Source organism: Oryza sativa, chromosome 6 (genome assembly GCF_034140825.1).
Source record: "Oryza sativa Japonica Group chromosome 6, ASM3414082v1".
Taxonomy (NCBI): domain Eukaryota; kingdom Viridiplantae; phylum Streptophyta; class Magnoliopsida; order Poales; family Poaceae; genus Oryza; species Oryza sativa.
The window spans coordinates 3,359,664-3,384,792 of record NC_089040.1 but is presented as its reverse complement, the minus strand read 5'-3'; the positions used below and the strand labels follow the sequence as shown (position 1 = coordinate 3,384,792).

The 25,129-nt window shown below is 46.0% G+C and overlaps 3 protein-coding genes, 1 long non-coding RNA gene and 1 other non-coding gene across 5 annotated transcripts; 3 read left to right on the top strand and 2 right to left on the bottom strand.

The window, feature by feature from the left end:
* Positions 1-1,068: 1,068 nt before the first annotated feature.
* Positions 1,069-5,301, top strand: LOC4340225 (uncharacterized). The gene is made up of 10 exons (XM_066311815.1): positions 1,069-1,404; positions 1,981-2,117; positions 2,209-2,382; positions 3,147-3,383; positions 3,471-3,571; positions 3,657-3,729; positions 3,858-3,926; positions 4,020-4,127; positions 4,509-4,634; positions 4,849-5,301. The coding sequence occupies exons 1-10, from the start codon at positions 1,080-1,082 to the stop codon at positions 5,041-5,043; spliced, it is 1,545 nt and encodes a 514-aa protein (XP_066167912.1). The 5' UTR covers positions 1,069-1,079; the 3' UTR covers positions 5,044-5,301.
* A 295-nt stretch (positions 5,302-5,596) lies between these two features.
* Positions 5,597-19,708, bottom strand: LOC4340224 (subtilisin-like protease SBT6.1). The gene is made up of 10 exons (XM_015787480.3): positions 19,060-19,708; positions 18,418-18,546; positions 17,922-18,074; positions 17,451-17,567; positions 10,841-11,025; positions 9,894-10,157; positions 8,609-9,692; positions 7,297-7,803; positions 6,532-6,592; positions 5,597-6,289 (listed from the first exon to the last, which is right to left on the bottom strand). Exons 1-10 carry the CDS (start codon positions 19,621-19,623, stop codon positions 6,189-6,191), a joined length of 3,165 nt encoding a protein of 1,054 aa, XP_015642966.1. The 5' UTR covers positions 19,624-19,708; the 3' UTR covers positions 5,597-6,188.
* On the top strand, positions 19,660-20,220 carry LOC136357072 (uncharacterized). Its single transcript, XR_010742124.1, has 2 exons — positions 19,660-19,798; positions 19,895-20,220. It is a non-coding gene; the product is annotated as an uncharacterized lncRNA (long non-coding RNA).
* On the top strand, positions 20,064-20,214 carry LOC107281400 (U4 spliceosomal RNA). The gene has a single exon (XR_003243214.1). It is a non-coding gene; the product is annotated as a U4 spliceosomal RNA (small nuclear RNA).
* A 186-nt stretch (positions 20,221-20,406) lies between the features above and the next one.
* LOC4340223 (protein disulfide isomerase-like 1-5) lies at positions 20,407-25,010 on the bottom strand. Its single transcript, NM_001421226.1, has 12 exons — positions 24,416-25,010; positions 24,187-24,316; positions 23,881-24,046; positions 23,495-23,613; positions 23,242-23,322; positions 23,056-23,142; positions 22,663-22,734; positions 22,519-22,587; positions 21,952-22,029; positions 21,698-21,838; positions 20,992-21,045; positions 20,407-20,913 (listed from the first exon to the last, which is right to left on the bottom strand). The coding sequence occupies exons 1-12, from the start codon at positions 24,901-24,903 to the stop codon at positions 20,797-20,799; spliced, it is 1,602 nt and encodes a 533-aa protein (NP_001408155.1). The 5' UTR covers positions 24,904-25,010; the 3' UTR covers positions 20,407-20,796.
* Positions 25,011-25,129: the final 119 nt, after the last annotated feature.

The window sequence follows — 25,129 nt, the reverse complement described above, 5'->3', positions numbered from 1 at the left end:
CGGGGACTCAGGGTGAAATTCTAAGCTCTCTGTATGTGGAAGGTTCGCGACTGTCGAAAGAGCCCGTGTCGTCGCGAACCTTCCACATACAGAGAGCTTAGAATTTCACCCTGAGTCCCCGGCCGAACCGGCAAAGGGGGGCCTGCGCGGTCTCCCGGTGAGGAGCCCCACGCTCCGTCATAATGATTTAGGGTTGTGATATTGTTAAATGTTCCAACCAAATTTGACATCCTGTTGAAGAGAGATTGCAATTTGGGATTTGTTCGGTTCAATTTTAGCTTGCGATAAAGAAGTTATTTTCTTAAAAAAAATCAAACTATGCGGTAGCCCCTGAACTTCCCTATACTATAAATTTTTTATCTTCTGCACTACACCGCAAAAGCGAGTTAGTTATTTCCGTGCAATCTACCAAAAAAACCACAGGTTGTGCGCTGCCATATCCGATTTTCCGACCAACGCATCCTATAGACACTTTTGTACCATATCTATATCAAAATTGCGGCAACATCTGACATTTGTGAACACTGGTGAAATTTGAACAAACTTTACTTTAAAAATGATTTTTTTGTTTGATTTTTTTTAAGAAAAGAAACTTGGCCGGTTCAACGAGTGATTTCTCGATGCAAACAAGCTCGATAAGATTATCGCACAAATACCATCTCATTTTGAATTCCTGATGGCGTGTTGATAGAATGGATGGATTCATGTCAATCTCACTGTCTCAAACACCTCAAACACTCATAGAAATGTTACCTACTCCCTCCGTTCCATAATATAGCAACCTAGGACCGGATATGACACTTTATAGTACAATGAATCTGAACAGGAAGCATGTCCGAATTTTCGTTGTACTATGAAATGTTTCGTCCGGTACAGATTGCTATATTATGGAACGGAGGGAGTAGGTTTTTTTTTAAAGAACACTTGTATAGTTGTTTTTTATTCCCAGCAAATACTTTTACTTTTCTCTATACAATGAAATTAACAAGTACTTGTGCAGTTGTGCCTGTTCGTTCAAAAAATCACTGCTGATGAAGATTAGCAGAGGAGATTATAAACGCTAAGAACGTGGGCCCCATATGGCAGTGGCAGCAGTAGCAATCCGCTCCGACTTTCCCACCACCGCTGCCGCCGCCGCCGCGCCCGCGCTGCGCCCAGCCTTCCTCGGCGTCGCCCGCGCCGCCGCGTCGTCCCGCCGGCGGCGGATCCTCCTGCCCGCGTGGCCGGTCGCGGCCATGTCGTCGTCGTCGTCGTCTTCGGCGGCGGCCGCGCACAAGGCCGGGGCGTGGTACGCGGTGCCCGACCTCAGCCTCCGCGACCACCGGTTCGCCGTCCCGCTCGACCACTCCTCCCCCTCCCCGTCCGCCCCCACCATCACCGTCTTCGCCCGCGAGGTCGTCGCCGGTGAGTCTCGCCTCCCCACGGTCCCGCGCAATGCGCGTGCGCGCCCGCCTCTACTACCCATCCAGCTGCGGTGTCCATATACCGAGCCACCGCGGGATCGATCGGTGGGCTCGGGAGGGCGCGGTGACTATAGAGGATAAGCGAATCCTTAGCATCAATTTGCGTTCTGTGCAGTTGTTGTGATCGGACTGATGGATAAGTTGGTATCGAGATCATTGTATATTTGCTGGATCCAGATTAGGGTGTATATGTAGTTTGGGAGGTAGGAGAATGCTTGATACATGCACACTGCACTGGTCGAACCATCAATTACGACTATTAATAAATGCTAGTTCATGGAGAGAGCTTGCTTACTGTGACATATAGAAAGTAATGCATTATGTTGTTATTGTATAAATGGTGAGCAAAGTGTATGCCAAACTCAACATTTTGTTGATGAAGCGAATGCGTGATGGAGTTAAGGTTAAGTGGACTGGTTGCGCTATGGTTCAGTTTCATGTTAGGGGAAACTTAATTTCTTGCGAGGTAGCATGATCTGTAATGTTTAGGGAACTTATATCAAGTGTATCCTTGCAGCTGGAAAAGAGGACTTGCCTTTGCCTTATTTGTTGTTTCTACAAGGCGGACCTGGATTTGAAAGTCCCCGTCCCACAGAAGCAAGTGGATGGATGAAGAAAGCATGTGAAGAATACCGTGTTGTGTTGCTAGATCAGGTAGAATCCAATATGTTTGGTAGATGATGTGTTTTATCCTTCTTTGTTCACATCTTGCCCTTATTGCGCTGACATTGATTTGTATTTGCAGCGAGGAACAGGACTGTCAACACCGTTGACAACATCATCTCTTTCCCAAATAACATCTGCAGCAGAACAGGTGGAGTATTTGAAGCATTTCAGGGCAGATAGCATAGTTAAAGATGCGGAATTTATTCGCCTGCATCTTGTTCCAGATGCCAAGCCTTGGACGGTTTTAGGACAAGTATGATACCTAACTTATGTGATATCAATGCATATCTTAGATCAATGCATATTTTTTCTTTTCTTTTTTACTTTTTTTGGCTCCTGCCAAGTTTTGTACATACACTTTATTCTTTTATATATACCGTAGGGGCCTCCTTCACTGTGCTTTGATAAAAAAAATGATACATAATAATTCTTCAGCAAGCATCTATATTTCTAGTGATATTAATAATTGACTCGTGTTTATTTGTGAAATAACGTTTTGAACATTTACAAATTTACATGGATCACTCAAAGTAAAGACTGAGCTTTGAAGTTTGCAATTCACGTTGGCAAACTACTTTTGCCTCGGAGCTGATGCTTTCCTCATTCAAGAAATATGGGCTTCATTTGTAATTTTCAGCCAATTTGATTATCCATACAAGGAAAACATTTGTTTTTCTATTGCTATACATATTAAACCAGACATTAACTTGTTCACAATTCACACTGGACTTGCAACTGCTGGCAAGACTAAAGAGCTAACAAAAAAACATTGTTATGACTATTTGAGTTGGGGGTGAAGGTGTGTTCGAGTCTACACCCCTCCCCCACTCTAGAGGATTTTATTTTGCTGCACTTACGTAACTGTGTTGACGATATAACAGAGAAGGCCGAAAAAAAGGCCTTGTTTCACACAATTACTTCAGGATATTTTATGTTCAACTGCTTGTTTATCTTTCATTCGATGATGGTCATCTAGCACCATATTAATTATGTTGTCTACTCTTTCTTCGACTACAGAGTTATGGTGGATTTTGTGCTGTTACCTATTTGAGTTTTGCTCCAGAAGGCCTGAAATCTGTTCTTTTGACTGGGGGGCTTCCACCTCTAGGGAGTGCCTGTACTGCAGATACTGTGTACAGGGCCTGCTTTAAACAAGTTCAGCAGCAAAATGAGAAGTACTATGCGAGATATCCTCAAGATATACAAGTCATTCATGAGCTTGTAAGATATTTAAATGAATCTGAAGGTGGAGGAGTAAGTCATTCTTAAGTAAATACTTTTTGTGTTTTTTTTCTATGTGAATTTGGAAACTTGTATCTTGAGCATCATTTGTGTTTTCAGGTTTCTCTTCCATCAGGTGGCAGGTTAACTCCTAAGATGTTGCAGTGCCTTGGATTATCTGGTTTGGGCTCCGGTGGAGGATTTGAAAGGCTGCATTATCTGTAAGCAAAGGTTTTCTCATTCATGACTTGAAAAACAAGCACAATTTGCCCCATCTGGAATTTCTTTCTTTTTTGTATGGTACAGGTTTGAGAGGGTGTGGGACCCTATATTAGTCCCTGGCGCAAAAAAGACTATAAGTTATTACTTCCTGAAAGAGGTAAACTGTCCACCATGCATAAATCATAATGCTGGACTTTTAGATCTTCGCGTTCCTATTGAAGCAATGTTCTCTATTATTTGCACTAGGGATTCCAAGTGGTAATCTAACATTATAACTTTTTGCAGTTTGAGAGGTGGTTAGGTTTTGATCAAAATCCTCTTTATGCTCTCTTGCATGAGTCTATCTATTGTCAGGTACCTTTGGAGCCTCATATGTTAGACTGGTAGCATGAGAACATCATATTGTTTAGAACAATTGTTCAAGTCTTCTCTTATTGATGGATGCAGGGTTCTCCATCAAAATGGTCGGCTCACAAGATTGGCAGTGAGTGTGAAAGTTTGTTTGATCCTATCAAGGCTATAAAAGAAGGCAGACCTGTTTATTTTACTGGAGAGGTACACCCAGATCTTTTAGGAGAAGTACCAATTCTGCAATTCATTACAGTCAAATGTTTATTTGCCAAATGAAATCTGATAGCGAATGGTACATTTTGCAGGCTATTTCCAACTAACTAATAGTCTATACTTAGTCAGGTTTAACAGATTGACATTATAAAGTTTCAATTATCTTATGAAAACTTTGTCCTGCATTTTAAGAAAGTAAAACATTTGTACAGAGATTTTGGATAAATCTTGTGAGAATAACTCAGCAATGTCGAAGTCATTTTTCCTTAACTGACTCAACCTAGCAGCTTCCGAGTTGTTGTCCTTTGAGATATCATCGCTTCCTGAAGATTGTATACAGATTCTAACATGTATTCCTTTCTCATTATGCAGATGGTATTTCCATGTATTTTTGATGAGATTCACGCCTTACGACCCCTGAAGGAGACTGCCCATATGTTAGCGCACAAAGAGGACTGGCCCCCACTGTATGATGTCAACGTGCTGAACAACAATAAGGTTCGTTCTTCTTGCTGAGAAAAAGCCATGAACTCCTCACCATCATCCTCTGTTAAGGAAGGCTAGTTTCAGGAGAATCTAGAGCTGAACCCATTTGCCTTTTTCTTCATCAGTGGATGCACCGGTTCTTGGCCATCTTTATACTAAAAGAACATCATATTTGCATGGTACTCCTCAAACGCTTAACTGGGTAGGTTACTTGCAAATTCTGCAGGTCCCGGTGGCTGCCGCCGTCTACTACGAGGACATGTACGTCAACTTCAACATCGCCAAGGAGACGGCCTCCCAGATCGCGGGCATCCGGCTCTGGATTACCAACGAGTACATGCACTCGGGCATCCGCGACGGCGGCTCGCACGTCTTCGACCACTTGATGGGTCTTCTCAACGGCAAGAAGCCTCTGTTTTAGCTCATTTCTTAGCTGCCTTTTTGGAGTATCGAGTAAAGCTGTTCGGACATTGGTAGTACAAGTCTCCATTGCTTCCAGTAATAACAAAACTGGGATTTTTTTTTCTCCAAAAAACAACAAAACTGGCGTTCTTCCAGTAGAAATAATAATAAAATTAACGTGTTAAATTGTGGTTTCCTTTGACTATGCTGTGACGCCGCGAGACACTCATGTAAGTGTAACCATTCAATAATAAAATGAAGCATTCCTGTTATTGTATGTAGATGGGAAAAAATGTTACACTATTGACACAAGATAATTCTGGAATAGGTGATGTACTTGTGTACAATGCACCCTGCCGAAATTTCTTTGGCTCTGATAGCACAAATTTATTGTAGAGTTTGAGTGCAATAACTGACGAACACTATTAGCTCTACTTTTACCCGACAGAAGAATGCGATTGTTTGCGCTCTTCTCGGTAAAAGAGAAAAACAAAAGGTTGAAACCTTGCAAGTCGCAACCCAAACAGAAAACGAGAAATTCCAAGGGCATATAATACTACTAGACAGACAACTTCTGAAGAAATAACTTGAAAATGACTTGCTGGCATCCGGAGTAAAAAGGTAACAAAGAAACAGCCTTTTCCTCTTCTATACTTACAAGCAGCTCAAGCTAACCGATCTACAGAGACGATCGAAACCCTTCACTTTCAGACATCCGGAGTAAAAAGGTAACAAAGAATGAAATAGTTAGCTCTAGTCCCTTCCTAAAGGAATTAGCTCAGTGATCGTGCGTCAAAATTAACGTATTATTACATTGGCAAAATTTTGACGAACTACAAACAACATCATGTCAATACGCACCATCTGAAATTGAAGTGGAAATACCTCTCCATGCTGCTGCCGAACAGCTGAATCAGCTCCTTGCTCAGAAAAAAAATATGAGCCATGTGCCTCCAGTCACGGTGCAAAAATTGTGCCTCAAGACAAGAGGCCTCCCGTTGCGAGCTGAAAACAGGATCTGGAAATTCCGGTATAACTCAAGCTCACCACGTCCTGTCCACTCTGTTGTATATGGAGCGAACTGTATATTCCCATGAAGGTTTGCAATGCGAGTGCCGAAATTCATATATTCATCCTGGCCCCCAACAGTGTGTGTATGTCATGTTAGACCATACGGTCCATACTTGACAATCTAGCAGCTGTTGACCCCTTCTTTCGTCGTCGGCGCTTTTGTTGCACTCTGCAACTTAGGTACAACATAAGGCCTGTGCGTTGGGGCAAGGTACAAGGTCAGAAATCAGATACATCGGCCAGACACATTGACCAAACTTTGACACCATTGACTTTTTCTTCAAAGTTTGAATAACAAAATGTGTCGATCATCAAAAGGTACTTTAAGCATGCCTTACATGTTTGTCAGTTTGCATAAATATTTCTAGAGAAGACGAATACCATATGTTTAAAACCAGAGGTAGTAGTCAAGATTCAATAAGTGTTTGTTACTTACAGGCAGTAGCAGCAAAGCAAGGTACCATCCATTGGCTTGCCACTAGCATTCCTATGTCAATCTGCAAAATAATAGAATTGTTACCACAATAGTTAAATCCTATAGGAGCATATGAGAATATCTCCTAACAAAACCTAAAACCCCATTAAATGATAAGCTTTCCATCTACTCTATGTTCTAGAGAAAGAACATTAAACTTCCTCGCTATATATCCTCTGACTTTTACATAGCAAAGTAAACAACATTATTGTGGTTAAATGGGCTCCCATTCACTACAGTGTTTCTCTAGTCTTACGGAGTAAGTCCTAATCATATGGTTTCCAGTGTTCTTCAAATTGACCTATCGCACAAAACTAGCGACAGTGTCCTGGTTTTGTGCTCTAGCTTCTATGTAAAAGCAAGAGATGAGGCTTGATCACACTGTGCATTTCTCTAGAGTCTAGGCAAGATAGTAAACTGTACAAGGTATTAAATATGGTAGCTGCAGGCTGGAGCAAGACATATTTGGTGGCCGTTCACAACATATGGCCAGTAAACCATGAAAATTCTGTTATTATTATTAAGTTTATAGCATAATCATAGTTAGATTAACGCATGCAGTAATATGCTAACCTTACTATTACTAAGCGTGTGCACAAATTGTACAGCATAAAGGGATCCAGAATTCTGAGAAAATGTAAGAAACTAGAGTTATTGCTTGATCAAGTGCAATATGCTAACTTAACAAATGTTAGCCACTACAAAGAGGAAGGCAAGACAGGATACCTCTTCGTGCCCGAGAAAACCAAAATAGTCCATTCTTTTATCAAACTTAGAAGCTATTGGTGTTGAAATATTTCTTTGCAGGCCAGCTTCATCTGGTGTGCTGTCAGAAGCTATTGGTGTTGAAATGTTGTAAGCTTCACTTTTCTGGTACTCTGGCAACTTTCTTGTTGTGCCTGTTTGTTGGGTACCATAACCTTTCGTTCCCCAAACCTCAAATCGGGAATCCTGGTGACAGATCAATTCATTGCCAACGACAGTTGAATATGTTGAGAAGTTCACATCTGGTCTACGTGACAGTTGATGGATGCTCTCAAAAACTGGAAATTTTAACTGAGCAGATTCTGAGAAAAGAACAGGATCTTTGATTCTATTGCCAGTGAACTCCACAAGTTTTCTCAAAAGCCAATAGCAGTTTGTTACCATGTGACTACTGTCAAGGCAATTTGAATCTCCATAGACTGCAACCCGACCTTTGCCTGCTTCCATCATTCCAAGAATAGAAGAGAGCTGCCAAGGAGAAGCAAATAAGCCTTACTATACCTATACAGCAAGTATTATATACTGTAAAATAAGGGCTATGATAAAATGGTGCGATCAAAACAAATATCAAATTATTACACCTCCATCCCAATATGTTAACCTAGGATGGGATTAGACCCATCCTAGGTTGCTACATATTGGGACGGAGGGAGTATCTACCAGCATAATGAACTGGCCAGAACACTCATTAGTATCCTCCTTTTACTGAATTTAAATCACTATCTATGTCCATAAGAAAAAACAGTTCAGAGTATGGCACATGAGAAAATTCTGGTCATAAAAGGGTCCAAACTTCACAATTGGAAAGTTACATATTTTGCCTAATCGTAGCTTTTGATGGGCTCTCATAAATAAAAGTTAAGTTTTGGAATAACTGATTTTAGTAAGAATCTAACACTTGCAACTTATATGGCCAACAAAATCTTGCATGAAAGTTCAAGAGACTATTATTACAAGTTAAGCATGACCACCATCCATTGGTTAGCTCAGAACTTGATATTCCTGAAAAAACCTGCCTACCAATCATAATACCATGTGCACAGAGCCACAGACTAGGAGGCACTGACACAAAGGCACCAAATCTAGGGAACAGTTTCATGAGAAATGACCAGGCATGCCTCCATCAAATGGCATATTACAACTATTCAACCTATAGTGCATCATTAGGTTCTTGCTCAAGTAGAAATATTGTAATGGCCACACCATCATTTTGAAAGAATGCATTTCAAGAAAATAGATAAATAATGTGAAATAGTGCGCAATAGATACTAACCTTGCTTTTATCTGGGGTATTTTGTGTATCTGCGCTTCTTGAGTTATCCTGAGAAATTTTAGAGTTGTCCTGGAGTTGGAAGCTATGCAAAAAACCTCCTGCTGGGAATTGCACTATATCAGTCCCAGAAGCATAGTGGGTCTGCTCACCATTGATTGAGAAGTCACCACTTAGTACTTTGTCCCCAAAAGCAATGCCAAATGGTGCCAAAAGTTCATTAAGTGCAGGAACATTTGCACCCCCAGTAATTGGAGTCCACCAACTGCGTGTATTTTCATCAAAGAATGTCATCTTAACCATTGTGTCGACATGATACCACTCTGCAAAAACAACAACGCCAAGCCCTTTGTGTACAACATCATCCTTAAGTTTCTGAATCTCCTCACTGAAGTACTCATCCTCAAGGTCAACCATAAGCAGTGTCCCATAATTGCTAGCATCAAAGCAGGTAAGTGGAGATCCAAGGGTCTCAATGTAGTATCCTGCATCTCTCAGCATGTTGAACAGTATATGAAAATTCGTGTGCAAGTGATCGCCATGCCAGTCAAGGATATCATTATGCACATTAAGTGAATCTCTTGGAACAAAACCAGATGGGTATTTGATATTATGAAATTGGTCCCACAATATTCTTCTGGACCTAACAGGTGTTGGCACCACCTTGACCTTCAGGTAAAGAACACATGAACTACTTCGTGGACTGCTTTCCCCATGGGCTGCTGGGCTGTAAATTGACAATGTGACCTTGCCACTGATTATGCCTGAAAACTGAGATCCTTCATCTTTAACTTGTAAGTGCAGGGCAAGATAACCTGTCCAAGGCCATATGACATCTGAGTAGGTGAAGTGAACACTAAGAATATTGCCGACATCCTCAGAGGGCTGCCATACAGGAGGATCCTTAACATAACCAATCACCCCCATCCCGTTCAGAATTGTAGCATTGAAGACCACTGGCATAGCTCCAGCATACAGAGGTTGGCGGCAAAAAGGCCAGAAATAGGGACAATCAGTGAAGTCAAGGGTATTAGGAAAGATGCTTGCACGCGGTTGGTAACTTTTCAAGATTTCGTATGATTGCCAGCTGGAAAAAGACAAAACAATAAATGAGTATCTGTTTGAGCACACAATAGAAAGAAGGGCAAACCAACTTGACAGGATATACTGCCTCTAAATTTTGAAGGACAAACCTTGCTGTTTGGAAAGGATGGGATACAAGAAGTATTGAATATCCAACTAATCATAGGCATACCAAAGAGTACATTAAAAGGGACAAGAAACTTACAGGTCAATCTTGCCAGCGCCCTGCTCATACATGTTTGGTCCTGAAAGCCTAGAAGCACCCTCTACAAGGGCTTGTTTCATTGTTGCAGGGTTAAGGATGGATTTCCGATGCTCCTCTGGTATAACACTAACAAGCAAGCATACTACACCAGCAACCACCGGGCTTGCAACACTGGTGCCTGAAAGGGTTTTACAACCTGTGCTGATCTTTGAACCCATTATATCACGACTATACGCAACAACATCAGGTTTAACACGGCCATACCTGCATTATTGAAACCACACCTTATGAGTAAGCCAATTCAAGGATCTGTGAAGCTAGCACAAGAGAAGATGGTACTATGGCATTGTAAAAAAATGATCATCGCTACCCCCCCCCCCCCCCCCCAAAAAAAATTGCCTCATCATTTCAAGTTTTTACTACAGATATTAATTAAATGCCTAAAGTTCAAGGGGCAGGAAATAGTTTCTTGCCATAAATTTAATATCACAAACAATCTGATTTTCAACTACAATAAAATTATCGAATATGATTTACAAAAGTTCTCAGGAGAAATTCTTGTAAAAAAGCTTTATGTGATACCAACATCAGTAAGACGTAATTCTACTTGACCTGCTAGTATGTGATTAAAAAGAATTAGCATATGACCATCTTTTGTGTGCACTTGCAGTGCCAAGTTTGGTAAGCACAAACCTAGCAATGACCTTTATCAACATAATATATAAGGATAAGTCGAATGTAAGTACTCCAAACTCCATCAAATTTTTTTAAGATAATATATACAAAACCACTGAACTAGGCTTACAGGTTTTATATACTGTACACTCTGTTCTAATGAAATGATACAAAGCTTTAGCTTTTCAAGCCTACAGGATCCAGATATCGGAAAAAAACAACAGTCAGTGACAGACTAAGAAAATAGTGTACTGGTAAGTTGAACAATGTACCCATGAGGAAGCTCCCAAGTAGTCATGCCTCGAGAGGAAAATGAAGCTATATGGTTATTGTAATCAATACCACCAACACCAATGACGTCACTCTGATCAGCCGGGTTATTTAGCGTGCCATAAAGAGGGCCATCATTTCCAATAGCTGATACCATAATAATGTTATTTGCTGTGAGCTCCCAAACCTATAAAATATTCAGAAAATTACAAAGTCTCACAAGATGTTCATAAATACATCCTAGAAATCCAATTTTTAATAATCAGGCAGCAGGAGAAGACGTACATTGCTTCTCAAACTGATTTCTTTTTGACTCGGTAATAGAAAATAAATAGAATCGCCCAAAGAACAGAGAGGACAAATTAAGTGAAATCAGCAATATGGGAGCAAAACATAAAGAATGTATTTGCCACTTACTCAAGTTAATAACCGCTAAAGCACAGGGGATACAAGGATAACCTTGAGTGGTGCACTAATTCAGACATTTCCACTGATTCAAACCCAAATTTCCTAACAAAATTACACGATAAACTAGTCCCGTGCATTTATATTTCATAAAAATATGGATGGTCAATAAGATTAAGATGAGCTTAATTGCATAATGATTAAACAGAATTATGAACTTGAATATTTTTCATTTTCCTACTATTTTGCATTTCCCTTTTTATTTCCAGTACATTTTTCTTTATTTGTGCTGGCCAGCTCTAGCCACCAGGAGGCAACAAATATGATATGTCTGTTATTCTTTCTTATGTGCCCATCAAACTCCGAAGGCTACTTCAACCCTGATAATACCACCTTTCTAAATCTGTGTAAGGGTAATGGATTGGAGGTTTTGCTGCAAAGTGTAACTGTTAGAATTTCAATGGTTACTCTCATTGAGAAGAGGATGGCACTCGAGATGGGGCAATTTTCTGGTTTTCTTCATTCACTAAACACAAAAGCCATATCCTCCCAAAAAGGATTGGATACATATTTATAGCTGCTTGTAGCAGCCATGCAGCCATGCTAGTCTAAGAGGGTGCTGTCCTAGAGCATCCCAACAAACTGTCCTAGAGCAGAGCATCCCAACAAACTGTCCTAGAGCATCTCAAACTGAAAGTAGAGATGCTGTCCTAGAAAGAGATGCTGTCCTAGAAAGCTGAAAAGCAGGAAAAAGGCACCACAAGACCAAGACCAACCAGCCAAGACTTATTCCTACATTCTCCCCCTAAGTCTTGTGCGCCGTCTTGTGGGAAAGTTGAGCCATCCCGATCCGGGAGCAAAGCTCAAGGAACTTGATCCTCCCAAGGGGTTTGGTGAGCAAATCCGCAAGCTGGTCCTTGGTGTTAATGTAGCTCGCCTTGATGCTCCCTTCCTCCAAGTAGCTTCGGATGAAATGGTACCTCACCCGGATGTGCTTGCTCCGTTCGTGAAAAACGGGGTTCTTTGCCAGGGCCAGAGCGGACTTGCTATCCACCCTGAGCTCCACCGCTCCAGTATCTCTGCCGAGGAGATCACTAAGCAGTCGAGCAAGCCAGAGCGCCTGGGTCGAAGCGGCGGATGCCGCCATGTACTCGGCCTCGCAGCTGGACAGGGCCACCACCTGCTGCTTGATTGACTGCCAGCTAACGAGGCACTCGCCGAGGAAGAAGAGAATCCCGCTCGTGCTCTTGCTGGTGTCAATGTCGCCGGCGTGGTCGCTGTCGCTGTACCCGACGAAGTGTGCCTTGCCAGGACACCTCGGGTAGTAGAGACCGTGGTCGAGAGTCCCCGCAACGTAGCGGATGATCCTCTTCACGGCCTGCTGGTGCTCCGTCGTCGGTCGCTGCATAAACCGACTGACGTAGCCGACGGAGAAGGCCAAGTCCGGCCGTGTGTGGGTGAGGTAGCGAAGGCTCCCCACAAGACGTCGGTACTGTGTAGCATCCACCTCCTCCGCCGTGCTGTCGCGGCTCAGCTTCAGTCTCTCCTCCATCGGAGTGAGAGCTGGGTTGCAATCGGTGAGCCCAGCCAGCTCAACGACGCGCTTGGCATAGGCGGTCTGTCGAAGCGTGATCCCGGAGTTGTCCTGGTGCACTTCGATCCCCAGGTAGAAGGAGAGAGGCCCCAGATCACTCATCTGGAAAGTGGCCTTCATCTCCTCCTTGAACGCCGCGACCTCCGCATCCTTGGTGCCGGTGATCACCAAGTCGTCGACGTAGACACCCACCAGCAAGGCATTTCCTCCAATGCCCCGCCGGTAGATGGCCGCCTCGTGCGGGCTTTGCTCGAAGCCCATCCCCTTGAGCGTGGAATCCAACTTGGCATTCCACGCCCTCGGTGCCTGCCGCAAGCCGTAGAGGGCCTTGTGCAGGCGTAGCACCTTGCCCTCCTTGCCGGGGATCACAAATCCCGGCGGCTGGTGCACGTAGACCTCCTCCTTCAAGTCGCCGTTTAGAAACGCCGACTTGACGTCCATGTGATGGACGCCCCAGCCTTCCTGAGCAGCCAGCGCAAAAAGGAGTCGCACGGACTCCATCCGTGCCACGGGAGCGAAGGCATCGTCGTAGTCGATCCCCTCCTGCTGCACGAAACCGCGTGCTACCAAGCGAGCCTTGTGCTTGACGATGGCTCCGGCTTCATCCCTCTTCAGCTTGAACACCCACTTAAGGGTGATTGCGCGGTGACCACGAGGGAGGTCAGCAAGCTCCCAGGTGCGGTTCTCCTGAACCGCGTCCATCTCCGACTGCATCGCGGCACGCCATGCCGCGTGTTTCTCGGCCTCTGCAAAAGACCGAGGCTCACCGTCGTCGCACGCAAGGTGCAACTGCGCCTCTAAGTCGCGAGGCACCAGTCCCGGCACCAACTGGTCGCCGAGAAGATCCTCCATCGTACGGTACCGTAGCTGCTCGCCGTCGTGGTACGCGTCGATGCGCTCCCCGTCGTGGGAGAGCGGAGTAGCGAACTCCACCGGGCTGCGCTCAACACGAGCTGGCGTCGGAGTAGACGTGCTTGGAGGAGTGGCTGTTGGAGCTGGAGCATGTGGAGTCACTGGCTGGGGTGGTGTCGACGAAGAGCTCGTCGTAGTCGAAGTCGTGGCCCGAGGGTGTGTTGGTGTCGGAGTCGGTGGAGATTCGGGGGCTGGGGTAGACACGCTAGATGAAGAGCTGCCTACTCCCCCAGCTCCCTCGAAGTGGACGTACTCGATGGTGAAGTCGTCGTACGTCGGAGTCGAACCATCGTCCACCGCCTTGTCCCATACCCACCCTCGCCCTTCGTCGAACACAACATCGCGCGCAGTGCGCACACGCTGTGTCTCCGGGTCGAGGATGCGGTAGGCCTTCGAGCCCTCCGCGTAGCCGATGAACACCCCTGGGGTGCTCCTGTCGTCGAGCTTACCGATGTGGCCGAGCTCCTTGGCGAACGCGAGGCAGCCGAAGACCCGTAGGTGGGAGACCGCCGGCTTGTGCCCATGCCAGGCCTCGTACGGTGTCCTGCCATCGAGGGCCTTGGTAGGCGAGCGATTGAGGATGTAGACGGCTGTCACCACCGCCTCCCCCCAGAAGATGGCTGGCATCCCCCTCTGCTTGAGAAGAGCCCGAGCCATCCCCACAACCGTCTGGTTGCGCCGCTCGACGACGCCGTTCTGCTGTGGGCTGTACGGCGCGGTGTAGTGGCGCTGAATGCCCTCATCAGCGCAGTACGACGCGAATTCAGCCGCCGTGAATTCGCCGCCGTTGTCGGTGCGCAGCACGCGCAGCTTGCGGCCGCACTCCGCCTCTGCAGCGGCCTGCGCGCGCCTGATGGCATCCGCAGCCTCTCCCTTGCTGCCGAGGACCATCACCCACATGTAGCGAGAGAGGTCGTCGACGAGCAGTAGGAAGTAGCGTCGTCCTCCTGGTGTGGCCGGTGTCACTGGGCCACACAAGTCCCCGTGCACGAGCTTGAGCCGCTCCTTGGCTCGGAAGCTCGTCTGCTGGGGAAAGGGGAGCCGCCGCTGCTTCGTCACCACGCAGACGTCGCAGAGCTGCTCCACGTGGTCAAGGCACGGCATGCCTCGCACCATCTCCTTGGCACTGAGGCGCTTCAGGGCCTCGAAGTGGAGATGCCCGAAGCGCTCGTGCCACTGCCATGCCTCGTCGTCCCGACGAGCGGCGAGGCAAACTGGTTGTGCGACCTGCGCGCTGAGGATGTAGAGTCGATTAGTGCCTCTGGTTACCTTGGCAAGAAGGCGACGACGGCGATCCCAAATCCTCATGAGTCCGTCCTCGACCAACACGCGTGAGCCGTTCTCATCCAGCTGTCCCACGCTGATGATAGAATTCCTCAACGCGGGGATGTAGTAGACTCCGGTGAGCAGCCTGTGCTCACCGGACTTGGCGGTGAAGGTCACGGAGCCAACACCCTTGATCTCCACGCCGGAGGCGTCCCCGAACTTGACGGAGCCTCGGACGCTGGAGTCGAACTCGGTGAAGAACTCCCGTCGGCAGGTCATGTGATGGGTGGCGCCGGTGTCGAGGTACCACCCATCAGCCTTGTCGTTGCTGGAGCCGTCGCAGAGGGAGACGAGTACCTTCGGCTCATCAAGGTGGAGGAAAGCCGCTGCGGCCGGTGCCGCTGGAGGTAGCTCGATGCTTGCGTGAGCTAGGAGCAGAGCCGGCTCTTCCTCCTCCACCCGTGCGACGTGGGCCTGGCCGCGTCGTGGCTGTCGACAGTCTTTGGCCCAATGGCCAAGCTTGCCACAGTTGCGGCAGGCGTCGTCTCGTGCCGGCTTGTGGTTGCCAGTGGCAATGCCCTGGGCGCCTCTGCGGGCGCCACCCTCGGCACGTCTTCGCGCCCACCGTAGCTGGACACCTCCCCGCGCCTTGCGCGGCTTACGGCCGCCTGTCGGGGAAGATGACTCCCCCTTCCTCCCGTCACCCTGAGAGGCCTCCCACTGCTCCCGAGTGAGATGGAGCTTCCCGCCGATGGTGATGGGCCCCGAGAGAGGCTGTGGCTCATCACCATCGACGACCTTGAGGCGACCTAACGCCTCCTCGATCGACATCGTGGAGAGGTCCAGCAGAGATTCAATCGAGCGAGCGATCTGCCTGTACTTCTCAGGGACGCAGCGGAAGAGCTTCTCGACAGCTCTCTCCTCGTCATAGGTGTCGTCGCCGTACTGCACCATTTTCTGCAAGAGAGTGTTGAGACGGAGAGCAAAGTCATCAACATCCTCACCTGGCTTGAAGGCCAGGTTCTCCCACTCCTTGCGGAGTGCCTGCAGTGTGGACTTGCGGGCGCGGTCGCTGCCGATGCGTGCCGCAGCGATGGCGTCCCAGGCCTCCTTGGCAGTCCGCTTCTGGGAAAGCGAGAACTGCATCTCGGGCGGGACTGCAGCGATGAGGGCATCCAGTGCTCGCCGATCCTCGTCGTAGTCGACGTCGCCGTACCGGACTGCCTCCCACATTTGCCGCACCTGGAGCCTCACCCTCATCACTGCGGCCCACTCGATGTAGTTGGTTTTGGTGAGGGTAGGCCACCCACCGCCGGGACCAAAGTCCCTGACCACCGTCTGGACGCCGTGGTGACCATGGCGCCGGTCAGGGGAGAAAGAGCCGCGCTGCCTGCGAGGGCCGCGTGCGGGCTCCGGGCTGCCGCCGGCACGCCCGCGCCCATCTGGGTTCCCGTTGGCGGGCCCGCGGTCCCTTGGACCGCCGCCGCCGCCGTGGAGGTGGGCTGCTGCCCACCGCTCTGCCCGCTCCCGTGCCCTTCCTCTTGCCAGCTCCTCAAGCTCCCTGTCGGCGGTGATGTCGCCGGCGATGGAGCCGTTGATGCTGCTGCGCAAGGTCTCAACCTCTACCTCCGCCGCACGTGCCGCATCTTTCGCCGCCTCCGCCTCCGCCTCCGCCCTGGCTGCTGCCAACTCCGCTGCCGCCAGTCTGGCCGCCCTCGCTGCTGCTGCAGCGGTCTGAGCTGTTGCTCGCCTGCGCTCTTCTGCTGCGGCGAGCTCGGCGTCCTGCTGACGCCGAGTGCTCGAGGCGTCCGAACGCCGAGACCGAGCGTCGGACATGGCGCACCTGCGGGGGGCTGCTGCGTGGAGAGGGGGAAGGGAAAGGGGAAGGAGGAGCAACTGGTGCTGCTGCTGGCTGAGAGCTCAACCGAGCTTGGGAAGGGGTGGAACAAGAGATGTTTAGCCTACAGGAAAGTGTTGCTCTGATACCAGATGTTAGAATTTCAATGGTTACTCTCATTGAGAAGAGGATGGCACTCGAGATGGGGCAATTTTCTGGTTTTCTTCATTCACTAAACACAAAAGCCATATCCTCCCAAAAAGGATTGGATACATATTTATAGCTGCTTGTAGCAGCCATGCAGCCATGCTAGTCTAAGAGGGTGCTGTCCTAGAGCATCCCAACAAACTGTCCTAGAGCAGAGCATCCCAACAAACTGTCCTAGAGCATCTCAAACTGAAAGTAGAGATGCTGTCCTAGAAAGAGATGCTGTCCTAGAAAGCTGAAAAGCAGGAAAAAGGCACCACAAGACCAAGACCAACCAGCCAAGACTTATTCCTACAGTAACGACCTCTAGTTTTAAACAAAATCAAATTCTAATGCAGTACAAATAGGAACATGATTGAGGGAAATGAAGAAAGTTATCCTCCTGCTCTACCTTTTCCACAAAGGGGAGATCCAGATAATCAGGTCCACCAATACTCAAATTCAGTACATCCATACCAGTTGCAATTGCATAATTAAATGCATCCAAGAACCACGATGTGTAGGATATCTGCACTGAGAACAAGATAGAATTCTCAAAATCTTACCAGCAGTGTGTTCTAACAACAGTTTGGTGTATATGCTTTCAAACACGTAAATAAAATTTAACCGTGGATAACACATCGTGGATAAAAGGCATCTGAGAGATTTTAAAATGTATTATGCTCATATATAGAAAGAACAGCACACATATGCTTCTAAATTCTATGTTCTAAAAGTTTAAAAGTTACAGGTGGATTTCCATAATTTTGGGAAACACTTATTCCATTTGCAATATCAAAGGTTAAAGAATGAATTAAATTGACAGGGAAAGAATATCTGGTTTTTGTGCTTCATAGTTCATGTATAGCAGCCAAGTCCATACCTGAGCATCTGTGAACACTCGAAATGCATATATCTCAGTGTCAGGTGCAAATCCAGGGCATTCTGCATCTTGACCAGCAATAACTCCAGCTACAAATGTTCCATGTCCAAGGTTATCATTTAGTGTGTCTTCGTTTGTCCAATTAGTGCGCTCCTACAAAAATTAGTTTCTTAAGAAGTGTGATGGGGATAACAAACAACGAGGAGGCAAGGAGAGGCAACATTTAGGATAATAATACATGTTTATCATTGTGTTCTTGCCTTGCAATACTAGGAACAATAGTGATACTTTTAAGGAATCCCAATTACAGTATGGATGGCAATTTGACAATAATTAATACAACATCTGAGACCAGGAAGGAAACACCATAAAGAATATGAAGTTGTATATAATGCATGTTCTGTTTTCCCCTCCAAACCAATGTTCTTTTTCCTTTGTATGCATGTGTATTTGACCATAATCACAGGCAGTGATATTTACTAGCATCATATTATACCTTAATATTACGGAAGTGCGGATGATCTGCTCGAATACCAGTGTCAAAAATGGCCATCTTGACTTTCCTACCAGTGAAACCTCTCCCCCATAGTCGTTCAGCTCCAAAAAGAGACGTTACTTGTGATCTCTGTAAAAGGACACATGTTATTACCTTGTCATGCTAAAACATTCTAGCATACAACCTGATAACTTCACATGGACAGAACTGTTGACATGGATGTATATGTTACACATCAGGTTCTTATGGAAGTGTCTTGGCATCTTGTATCCGCTGTGTAGTGTCATGCTATAATTTTAAGCAGAGTAGCAGATTATACACTAATACACTACACAGTACATCAATTTCCAGTTCTGGTTTGTATGGATAAGGCTCATATTTTGAACCCATATTCACTAACTACCTGAGGATAATACATGGATACCTTTGCCTGAATACCAATGTTTTTTTCTTTTTTCAGTTTCCGACAAATTTGTCATCAAAACATATATATGGTGATCTTCAATACAATTCACAGGTTTATTCCTTCTTGAAGATAGATGTAAAGATCTTAATACATTATGTTTCAATTGCATGTAATCATTATTGACACGAAAATGGATAAAAATGATCACGTGGAGATTCTGAGTAGCAGAAGTCTACCTGCACGAGAAGCTTCCGCCTCCAACCAGCAGAAGAGGAATTATTACTATCAGTGCTGCACCCGACCTCCCTATCTCCCCCTCCTTCCTCCCCCTCGAACGACATGGCTGTGAACAGCTTCCCCTGCTGCCGCGGCCGATCCGCAGACAGGACGCCCCTGGAGTAGCTCGCATCGGCGTGCACGTCCCGGACACGGCCGAGCGCACTGACGGCGTCGACGACAGCCGCGCGGCACGCGTCGCGGATCTCGAGCACGGCGAAGTCGGTGGGGAACGCGGCGGCGGGGTTCCGCCGCTCCACCCACCGCCACGACGCGGCGGGGGGAGGCCGCGCGGCCCCGCGGAGGCCGTCCTCCAGGTACTCCCGGTGCTCGTCGGCGGGCCGGTACTCGACGAACCGCACCACGTACTTCGCCGCGGGCGGGTCTAGGGTTTCTCCCCCTCCCCCACCCCCACCCGCGCCACCGCCGCCGCCGCCGGACGGGGAATCGGACGGCAGGATGGGGAGCGCGAGAAGGAGGAACGGGATGAGCGCGGCGTACGCGAGCCGCCTCTCCAGCGCCATCCGAGATCAAGCCGCCGCGCCGCGCGGCGGAGATCGGCCGCGCCCCCGCCCGTTTTGCCTCGCCGGAAACGAGAAAGAGAGAAGCAAAACGTAATTAACTCGACTACCACTACTACTTCGAGTGTTACGGAGAGAGAAAATCACTCGCTAGTGGGGTCAGCGTTTTTACCTCGCAGTTAATGATCGCTTTTTCACCGAGATTGTCCTAAAATTATTTACAGGAGGTAATAATTCCTTGATTAGTCCTAATTTGGGCCTGGTGGAAACGCAGGTGGAAGCCCACACGGAGAAAGCGAGGCCCATGGAGAAGGGAAGAAAAGCCCAGGCGAGTTAAGGCGGTTCGTGTTTCCATGTTTGGTTTAGTACCACCTCGGCTGTCGAGGGAGATGTGCGGGAGGTCTGCGGGTATAAAGAGGGGAGGGGGGCAAACGTTTGAAGGTATCTTTGCGCTTGGGGCAATGACGCAGCTTATGAGGTTATACCGAGGCGCGTCAATTGCTGGTTGAAAACTATTTCCAAACCCCCTCTTTGGCCCACCCGGGCCACTGAGAATTTCTGGAAGGGCTCTCTCTCTTCGGAGAGAGTAAAGCCCTACAATTCAAATCAAATTTTGTTTTTCATTCGTTCATGTTTACTTTGGCGAATAGTTAGTTCATATAGCTTTTTATTTCGTGTTGGGAGATATTCCTGCATTTTCCACACTTAAGTATACTTGGGAAAATTAGGTAAAGTATGTTTTTCTTGGTCAAAAAATTGCCTCTGTCATCATGAGACCTTTCAGTAGCAAAAGGATTGTTTGCCCAACGTTTTCAAAATAAAGGACTAGAAAGGAGGATACAAAATTGGACAGAATTTGTAGTTTTATGTTACAGAACAATGCTACAAGTCACAGCTCAACAAACAAACAAATGTAGCTTGTTATCAACAACTAATAACATGTATAGTAAATCACATCTTTAAAAGGAACAGCTGATGCTGCGACGGTAAGTAAATCTGGAAGGTCATATAGTTCAACTTAAATACCCGTTTGATCATTTCCTATTCTATTTCCTTATCTCAAATGGTACATTGCAACCCAAGACAAGCATGGTGTGAAAGCATTCCAGCAAAATGCAAGCATGCTGTTACTTTCATTCACTGCACAAAGCATGCCCGAAAGCTGTGAGAAATCTACTATAGCTCATCCTTGACAATGTCACCAGCGGCTACTGTTTCGACATCCGCAATTTGCAGCTTCTCCTTGACGAATTTTGCCATGTCCTTCAGATTTGATTTCTTTGAAAGTTTTATCTGCATTTGAAAGTATGTTATTAGCACATGTAGTGACAATAGCTTACAGTAAGCTCACATCCATTTTAGAGGACATACCGGGTTGCTTTTGTCTTGGGCAGGATATAGCAACAGTGTAGGGTAGTTGTTTATCTGTATGGAGGAATGGACAATTGTAAGGGAAATTGTATACCTTTGTGATGGTGGATTGCATAAAGGAACATGCTATGCTTCCAGTAATCAAGAAAATTAACTAAGAGATTCGTAGTTACTGAGTGTTAAGTAATATCAATCCACCATTTAAGCTATTCTACCGGAAAGTAGTTTAAATGTGCAGTCACAGGTGCCATCAAGCTCACCAAAACCTCATCTGATCTTCAACATATTGCCATTGGAAAATAATGAAACCATGTCTTACTTTACCAAGTTCAGCATGGGAACATTTGCAGTGAACAGACGAACTTCACAGTTGACACTACCATGCAAGGTAATGTAATACCCATGCAACCATGTCATTCTCTAATAAACATTTGAGGTTACAATTTCTTGTATGTAATTAATTTTTTGCCAATAGTTATATGCTTGTGTAGCAGAATAACCATAGAATCATCTCATTCCAAATTCATAAAGTATCTCACAAGAATTTATGTTTTCTTTAAGAAGTGGCTACATCGCAATTGCAATAATAAAACTGCTCTAAAATTGATAGTGCATTAGAGTAAATGGATCACTGAAATGGTATGCATCATTTAATGTCTGTACTACTGGCATACGGTGTATGATGGTAATGCAAAGACTGGTTTACCTGCAATTTGGGATGTTCATTCACAGAAGCATCTATGCGTGCAAATTTAAGATTAGTCTGGCCCAAATCATTGAAATGTTTGGCCAACTTCTCCACGTTTTTACTTATGGCCTCACAGTCAACACACCAAGGTGCATGAACCTTTTTAGGGGAAAAAAGGGTGTAAGATCTCGGAAAGAATAAAGTCAATATTTTCATAAGTAGAAATGATGGGTACCTGGCCATAAAAGAGACCAGAAATAAAGTTCACGTACCTCAAGGAACACATTTTGAGGACTTTCTAGAACTGAAGAATCAAATGTACGGCCAACAACCTTTTCAATAGGTCCCTTCTGCAAAATGTTGAGTGAGGATGAAACATTCTAATTACAAATTACAAAATTTTAACAAGAAAAAACATGTCATTGTGTTCTTTCTTGTGATAAACTCATATAACATGGAAAGTAGTAACTGCTTTATACTTGAACACAGGTCATGGAGTAACTGGTAGTGAACCCAAACTACTAGCATACATGCAGTATATAGAGCATTTTGAACTATAGCTCAGTTATCAAAATGTTAGATGTTATGTTTCCAATTCGCACATCTTTCCGATATTACTGAGGGATATTTTTTCCAAAAATTCTAAAGATTGTTCAAAGAAAATGTGGACTGTAAACATTTCAGAAAGTAAATCGTGCTTAAGATGCTGCACCCTTAACATATGGTTATCTCTAAGCTACGCTGTGCAAAGAATTCAGCTCTGATGCATAATGCATTGAAAGATCTGGTGCATACTACATTGAACAGCAAGATGCGAAATTAACAAAATTAATCCTTACTTCTTCTGGTACTGGTTCTGATCGGAAGTATGGCGGAAGTGTACCCTCCAGAAGGCTTAAGCAGAAGTCCTGTTGCCAGTTCATGATACAACTAAGTGGTCTTGTTTAAGTATGTAGCATAAAACGAAAAAGATAAATAAGAACCTGTAGGTTCTTCGCGTTAATTTCTGCCTCCATCAGATATTTGGTACCTTTGCTGGTATCAAATGCTGTCACCTAGTGAATTTTTTTTGTTTTAGCAATAAGTCTATCATGTGAAATAACAGAGAAACAAAATACTGTAACAATAGCCAAGAGTGTGCCCAGACCAATTAGCACAATATTTATTATTATCAATGAAACAATAATTTTAAGTAAGCAACGATTTGATGCCATCCCTATTTTATCCATCCAACCTTCATGGATATACCTAATTTCATAATATATATATATATATATGAGCACATACGCGCTCCTTCATCTACTGGAGGAAAAAGTTAAAATAATGGAAACTTGACTCTAGAATGAGATCCATCATTCAATACTAAACAAACTTACAGTAGGTTTTTCTGGTTCGAGTCCATAGAGAGTCAGGAATGGTTTAGCAAGCTTTTCTTCAGCAGTATCCACATATATAAGCATTATCTGCAGAGTGAAAGAGAAAACAGTTTCAGCCTATGCAGTGATGCAGGTGACATGGTATTGGCTCAGAGCCTCAGAAATGAACAAAGCAGCAGTGCACACCTTTGTTTTGAATCCTCTGGCAACCTCTTGGATCATAGATTCAAGATCTTCGAAATCATAAGCCTCTGCAAAGGTGAAGACCTATAACAAATTTACAAGACCATCTAATTATATATCATTATAAAAAGCATCAAGGATTATTATTTTTCCCTTATTTGAACTACATAGTTTGTTGCATCCTTTGATCCTCCAGAAATATGACTTCTATCCAGTTCCACTTGTTCATACAATGAGAAAAGCAGAGAGTGCCAACCTGTAGCTTAATAGGGCTCCCATAAACTTTACCAGAGTTGAGATCAGTGAATACAGTAATAAGTGGGAACTTGTTAAGCTCCACAAATTGAATTATCTCCTTTTCTTCAAATGCCCCGTCTGCAAAAAAATGCCATTATATCACTTTTTGGATACACCAACTAAAATCTGATTGCTACATTGAACAGCATTGTTTATCCAACGTGTAACTTTGTACCACATAAATACCAAAATATAAGAGAAGAAAAAGATCATCTTTCAGTGTTCAGTAAGGCTTTTCATTGGGAAGTTACTCATCAAACTATGGTCTAAAAGACCAAAATGAAAGGGGTGAAGTGAACCATCCAAAGAATTTTTTCTATAATGGGTAATATAGAAGAAACTTACTGAACTTCTCAAACTTTTCTGGCTCGCTTTTCACAAGGCCCAGGAATTGCTCTTCAGATGCAATACCAGGAAAAAGAATTTTGGCCACATTCCTATCATTGGTTTCGACAAATTGCACTTCATTTTCTGAGGTTGCTGCTTTCACGAATTCTTCATATTCTGCTCCCTGCCCCCAAAAAAGATGGATATGGGTGAATAACCTCTAAATGTAATGAAACAAACTCTATGAACTTTATTATTCAAGCTTTTATATTTAGCGTAGAGCATATATATCTTGTATCCAAATCCATCAGACAACTAACATACCTCAAAATTTTTGAAAAGACCAACAGCAAAAGTTTGATCCTTTTTCAGAAATTCCTCAGCGGAATCCTTTGACTGAATCCTACTAGCTGGTGCACCAGTCTTCTTTCTTACCCAAGTAACTATCGCGTCCCTATCAACAACAAAGACAGAATTCCCATAGTCAATTCATCGAGCACGTTAACGGCAGCTTCTAGAACGAAATGGCAAACACAACGGGCAGCATCCTCACTTGGTGTGGAGGCCAGTGAATTGGTGCTCGGTGCCGTTGACGAAGAGGAGGACGGTGGGGAACCCCTTGACCCCGACGGCGGAGGCGGCCTTGGGGTACCTCTCCCCGTCGAGCTTGGCGAACGCGACGGCGCTCCCCATGGCGCGCAGCGCCGCGGCGGCCTCGGCGAACCGCGGCATGAGCTGCGCGCTGCGCTCGCACCACGGCGCGTAGCCCAGCAGGAGCACCTCCGCGTTCTCCTCCACGGCGCGCCGCGCGTTGTCGTTGTCGAGCACCAGCACCATCGACTGCGCCCGCCGCACCGCCTCCGCCGCCGCCGCCTCCCCTCCTCCACCGAGCTCCCCTCTCTCCTCCTCCTCGTCCACCGCGAGCAGCTCGTCCAGCACCTCCGAGTCGTCCCCGTCGTCGTCCAGGTCGAGCCGCGCCACCGCCACAACGGCGAACAGCAGCAGCACCGCCGCCGCCGCGACAACCCTCCGCGCCCTCATCGCCGCCTCCTCCTAGATCTAGCACACTACGAGCTCCACGCGATGCGAAGCCACGAGGAGGAGGTGGAGGAGAAGAGGAGAGGAGATCGAAGAAATGGCGAGCTCTCGATTGTTCAAACGGCGAAGGAGATGAGACTGAGAGCGCCGCGGCGATCACGGGGGGAGAGCGGAGACTGACGTGTGGGGCCACGCGAGTGGTGGGGGCCACATGTCAGTGACATGAGGG

What these genes read in the sequence shown, in the direction of transcription:
- LOC4340225 (XM_066311815.1), top strand. Translation starts at nt 1,080, where the DNA reads ATGGCAGTGGCAGCAGTAGCAATCCGCTCCGACTTTCCCACCACCGCT. An exon ending in GTGTTGTGTTGCTAGATCAG is followed by an intron (nt 2,118 to 2,208) that starts GTAGAATCCAAT and finishes TTGTATTTGCAG; the next exon opens with CGAGGAACAGGACTGTCAAC. An exon ending in CTGTTTATTTTACTGGAGAG is followed by an intron (nt 4,128 to 4,508) that starts GTACACCCAGAT and finishes CTCATTATGCAG; the next exon opens with ATGGTATTTCCATGTATTTT.
- LOC4340224 (XM_015787480.3), bottom strand. Translation starts at nt 19,623, where the DNA reads ATGGCGCTGGAGAGGCGGCTCGCGTACGCCGCGCTCATCCCGTTCCTC. An exon ending in GAGTGTTCACAGATGCTCAG is followed by an intron (nt 17,568 to 17,921) that starts GTATGGACTTGG and finishes TTCTCAGTGCAG; the next exon opens with ATATCCTACACATCGTGGTT. An exon ending in GTTTTCTCGGGCACGAAGAG is followed by an intron (nt 6,593 to 7,296) that starts GTATCCTGTCTT and finishes ATTATTTTGCAG; the next exon opens with ATTGACATAGGAATGCTAGT.
- LOC4340223 (NM_001421226.1), bottom strand. Translation starts at nt 24,903, where the DNA reads ATGAGGGCGCGGAGGGTTGTCGCGGCGGCGGCGGTGCTGCTGCTGTTC. An exon ending in TTCACTGGCCTCCACACCAA is followed by an intron (nt 24,317 to 24,415) that starts GTGAGGATGCTG and finishes TGTTGTTGATAG; the next exon opens with GGACGCGATAGTTACTTGGG. An exon ending in CAGAACCAGTACCAGAAGAA is followed by an intron (nt 22,030 to 22,518) that starts GTAAGGATTAAT and finishes AACATTTTGCAG; the next exon opens with AAGGGACCTATTGAAAAGGT.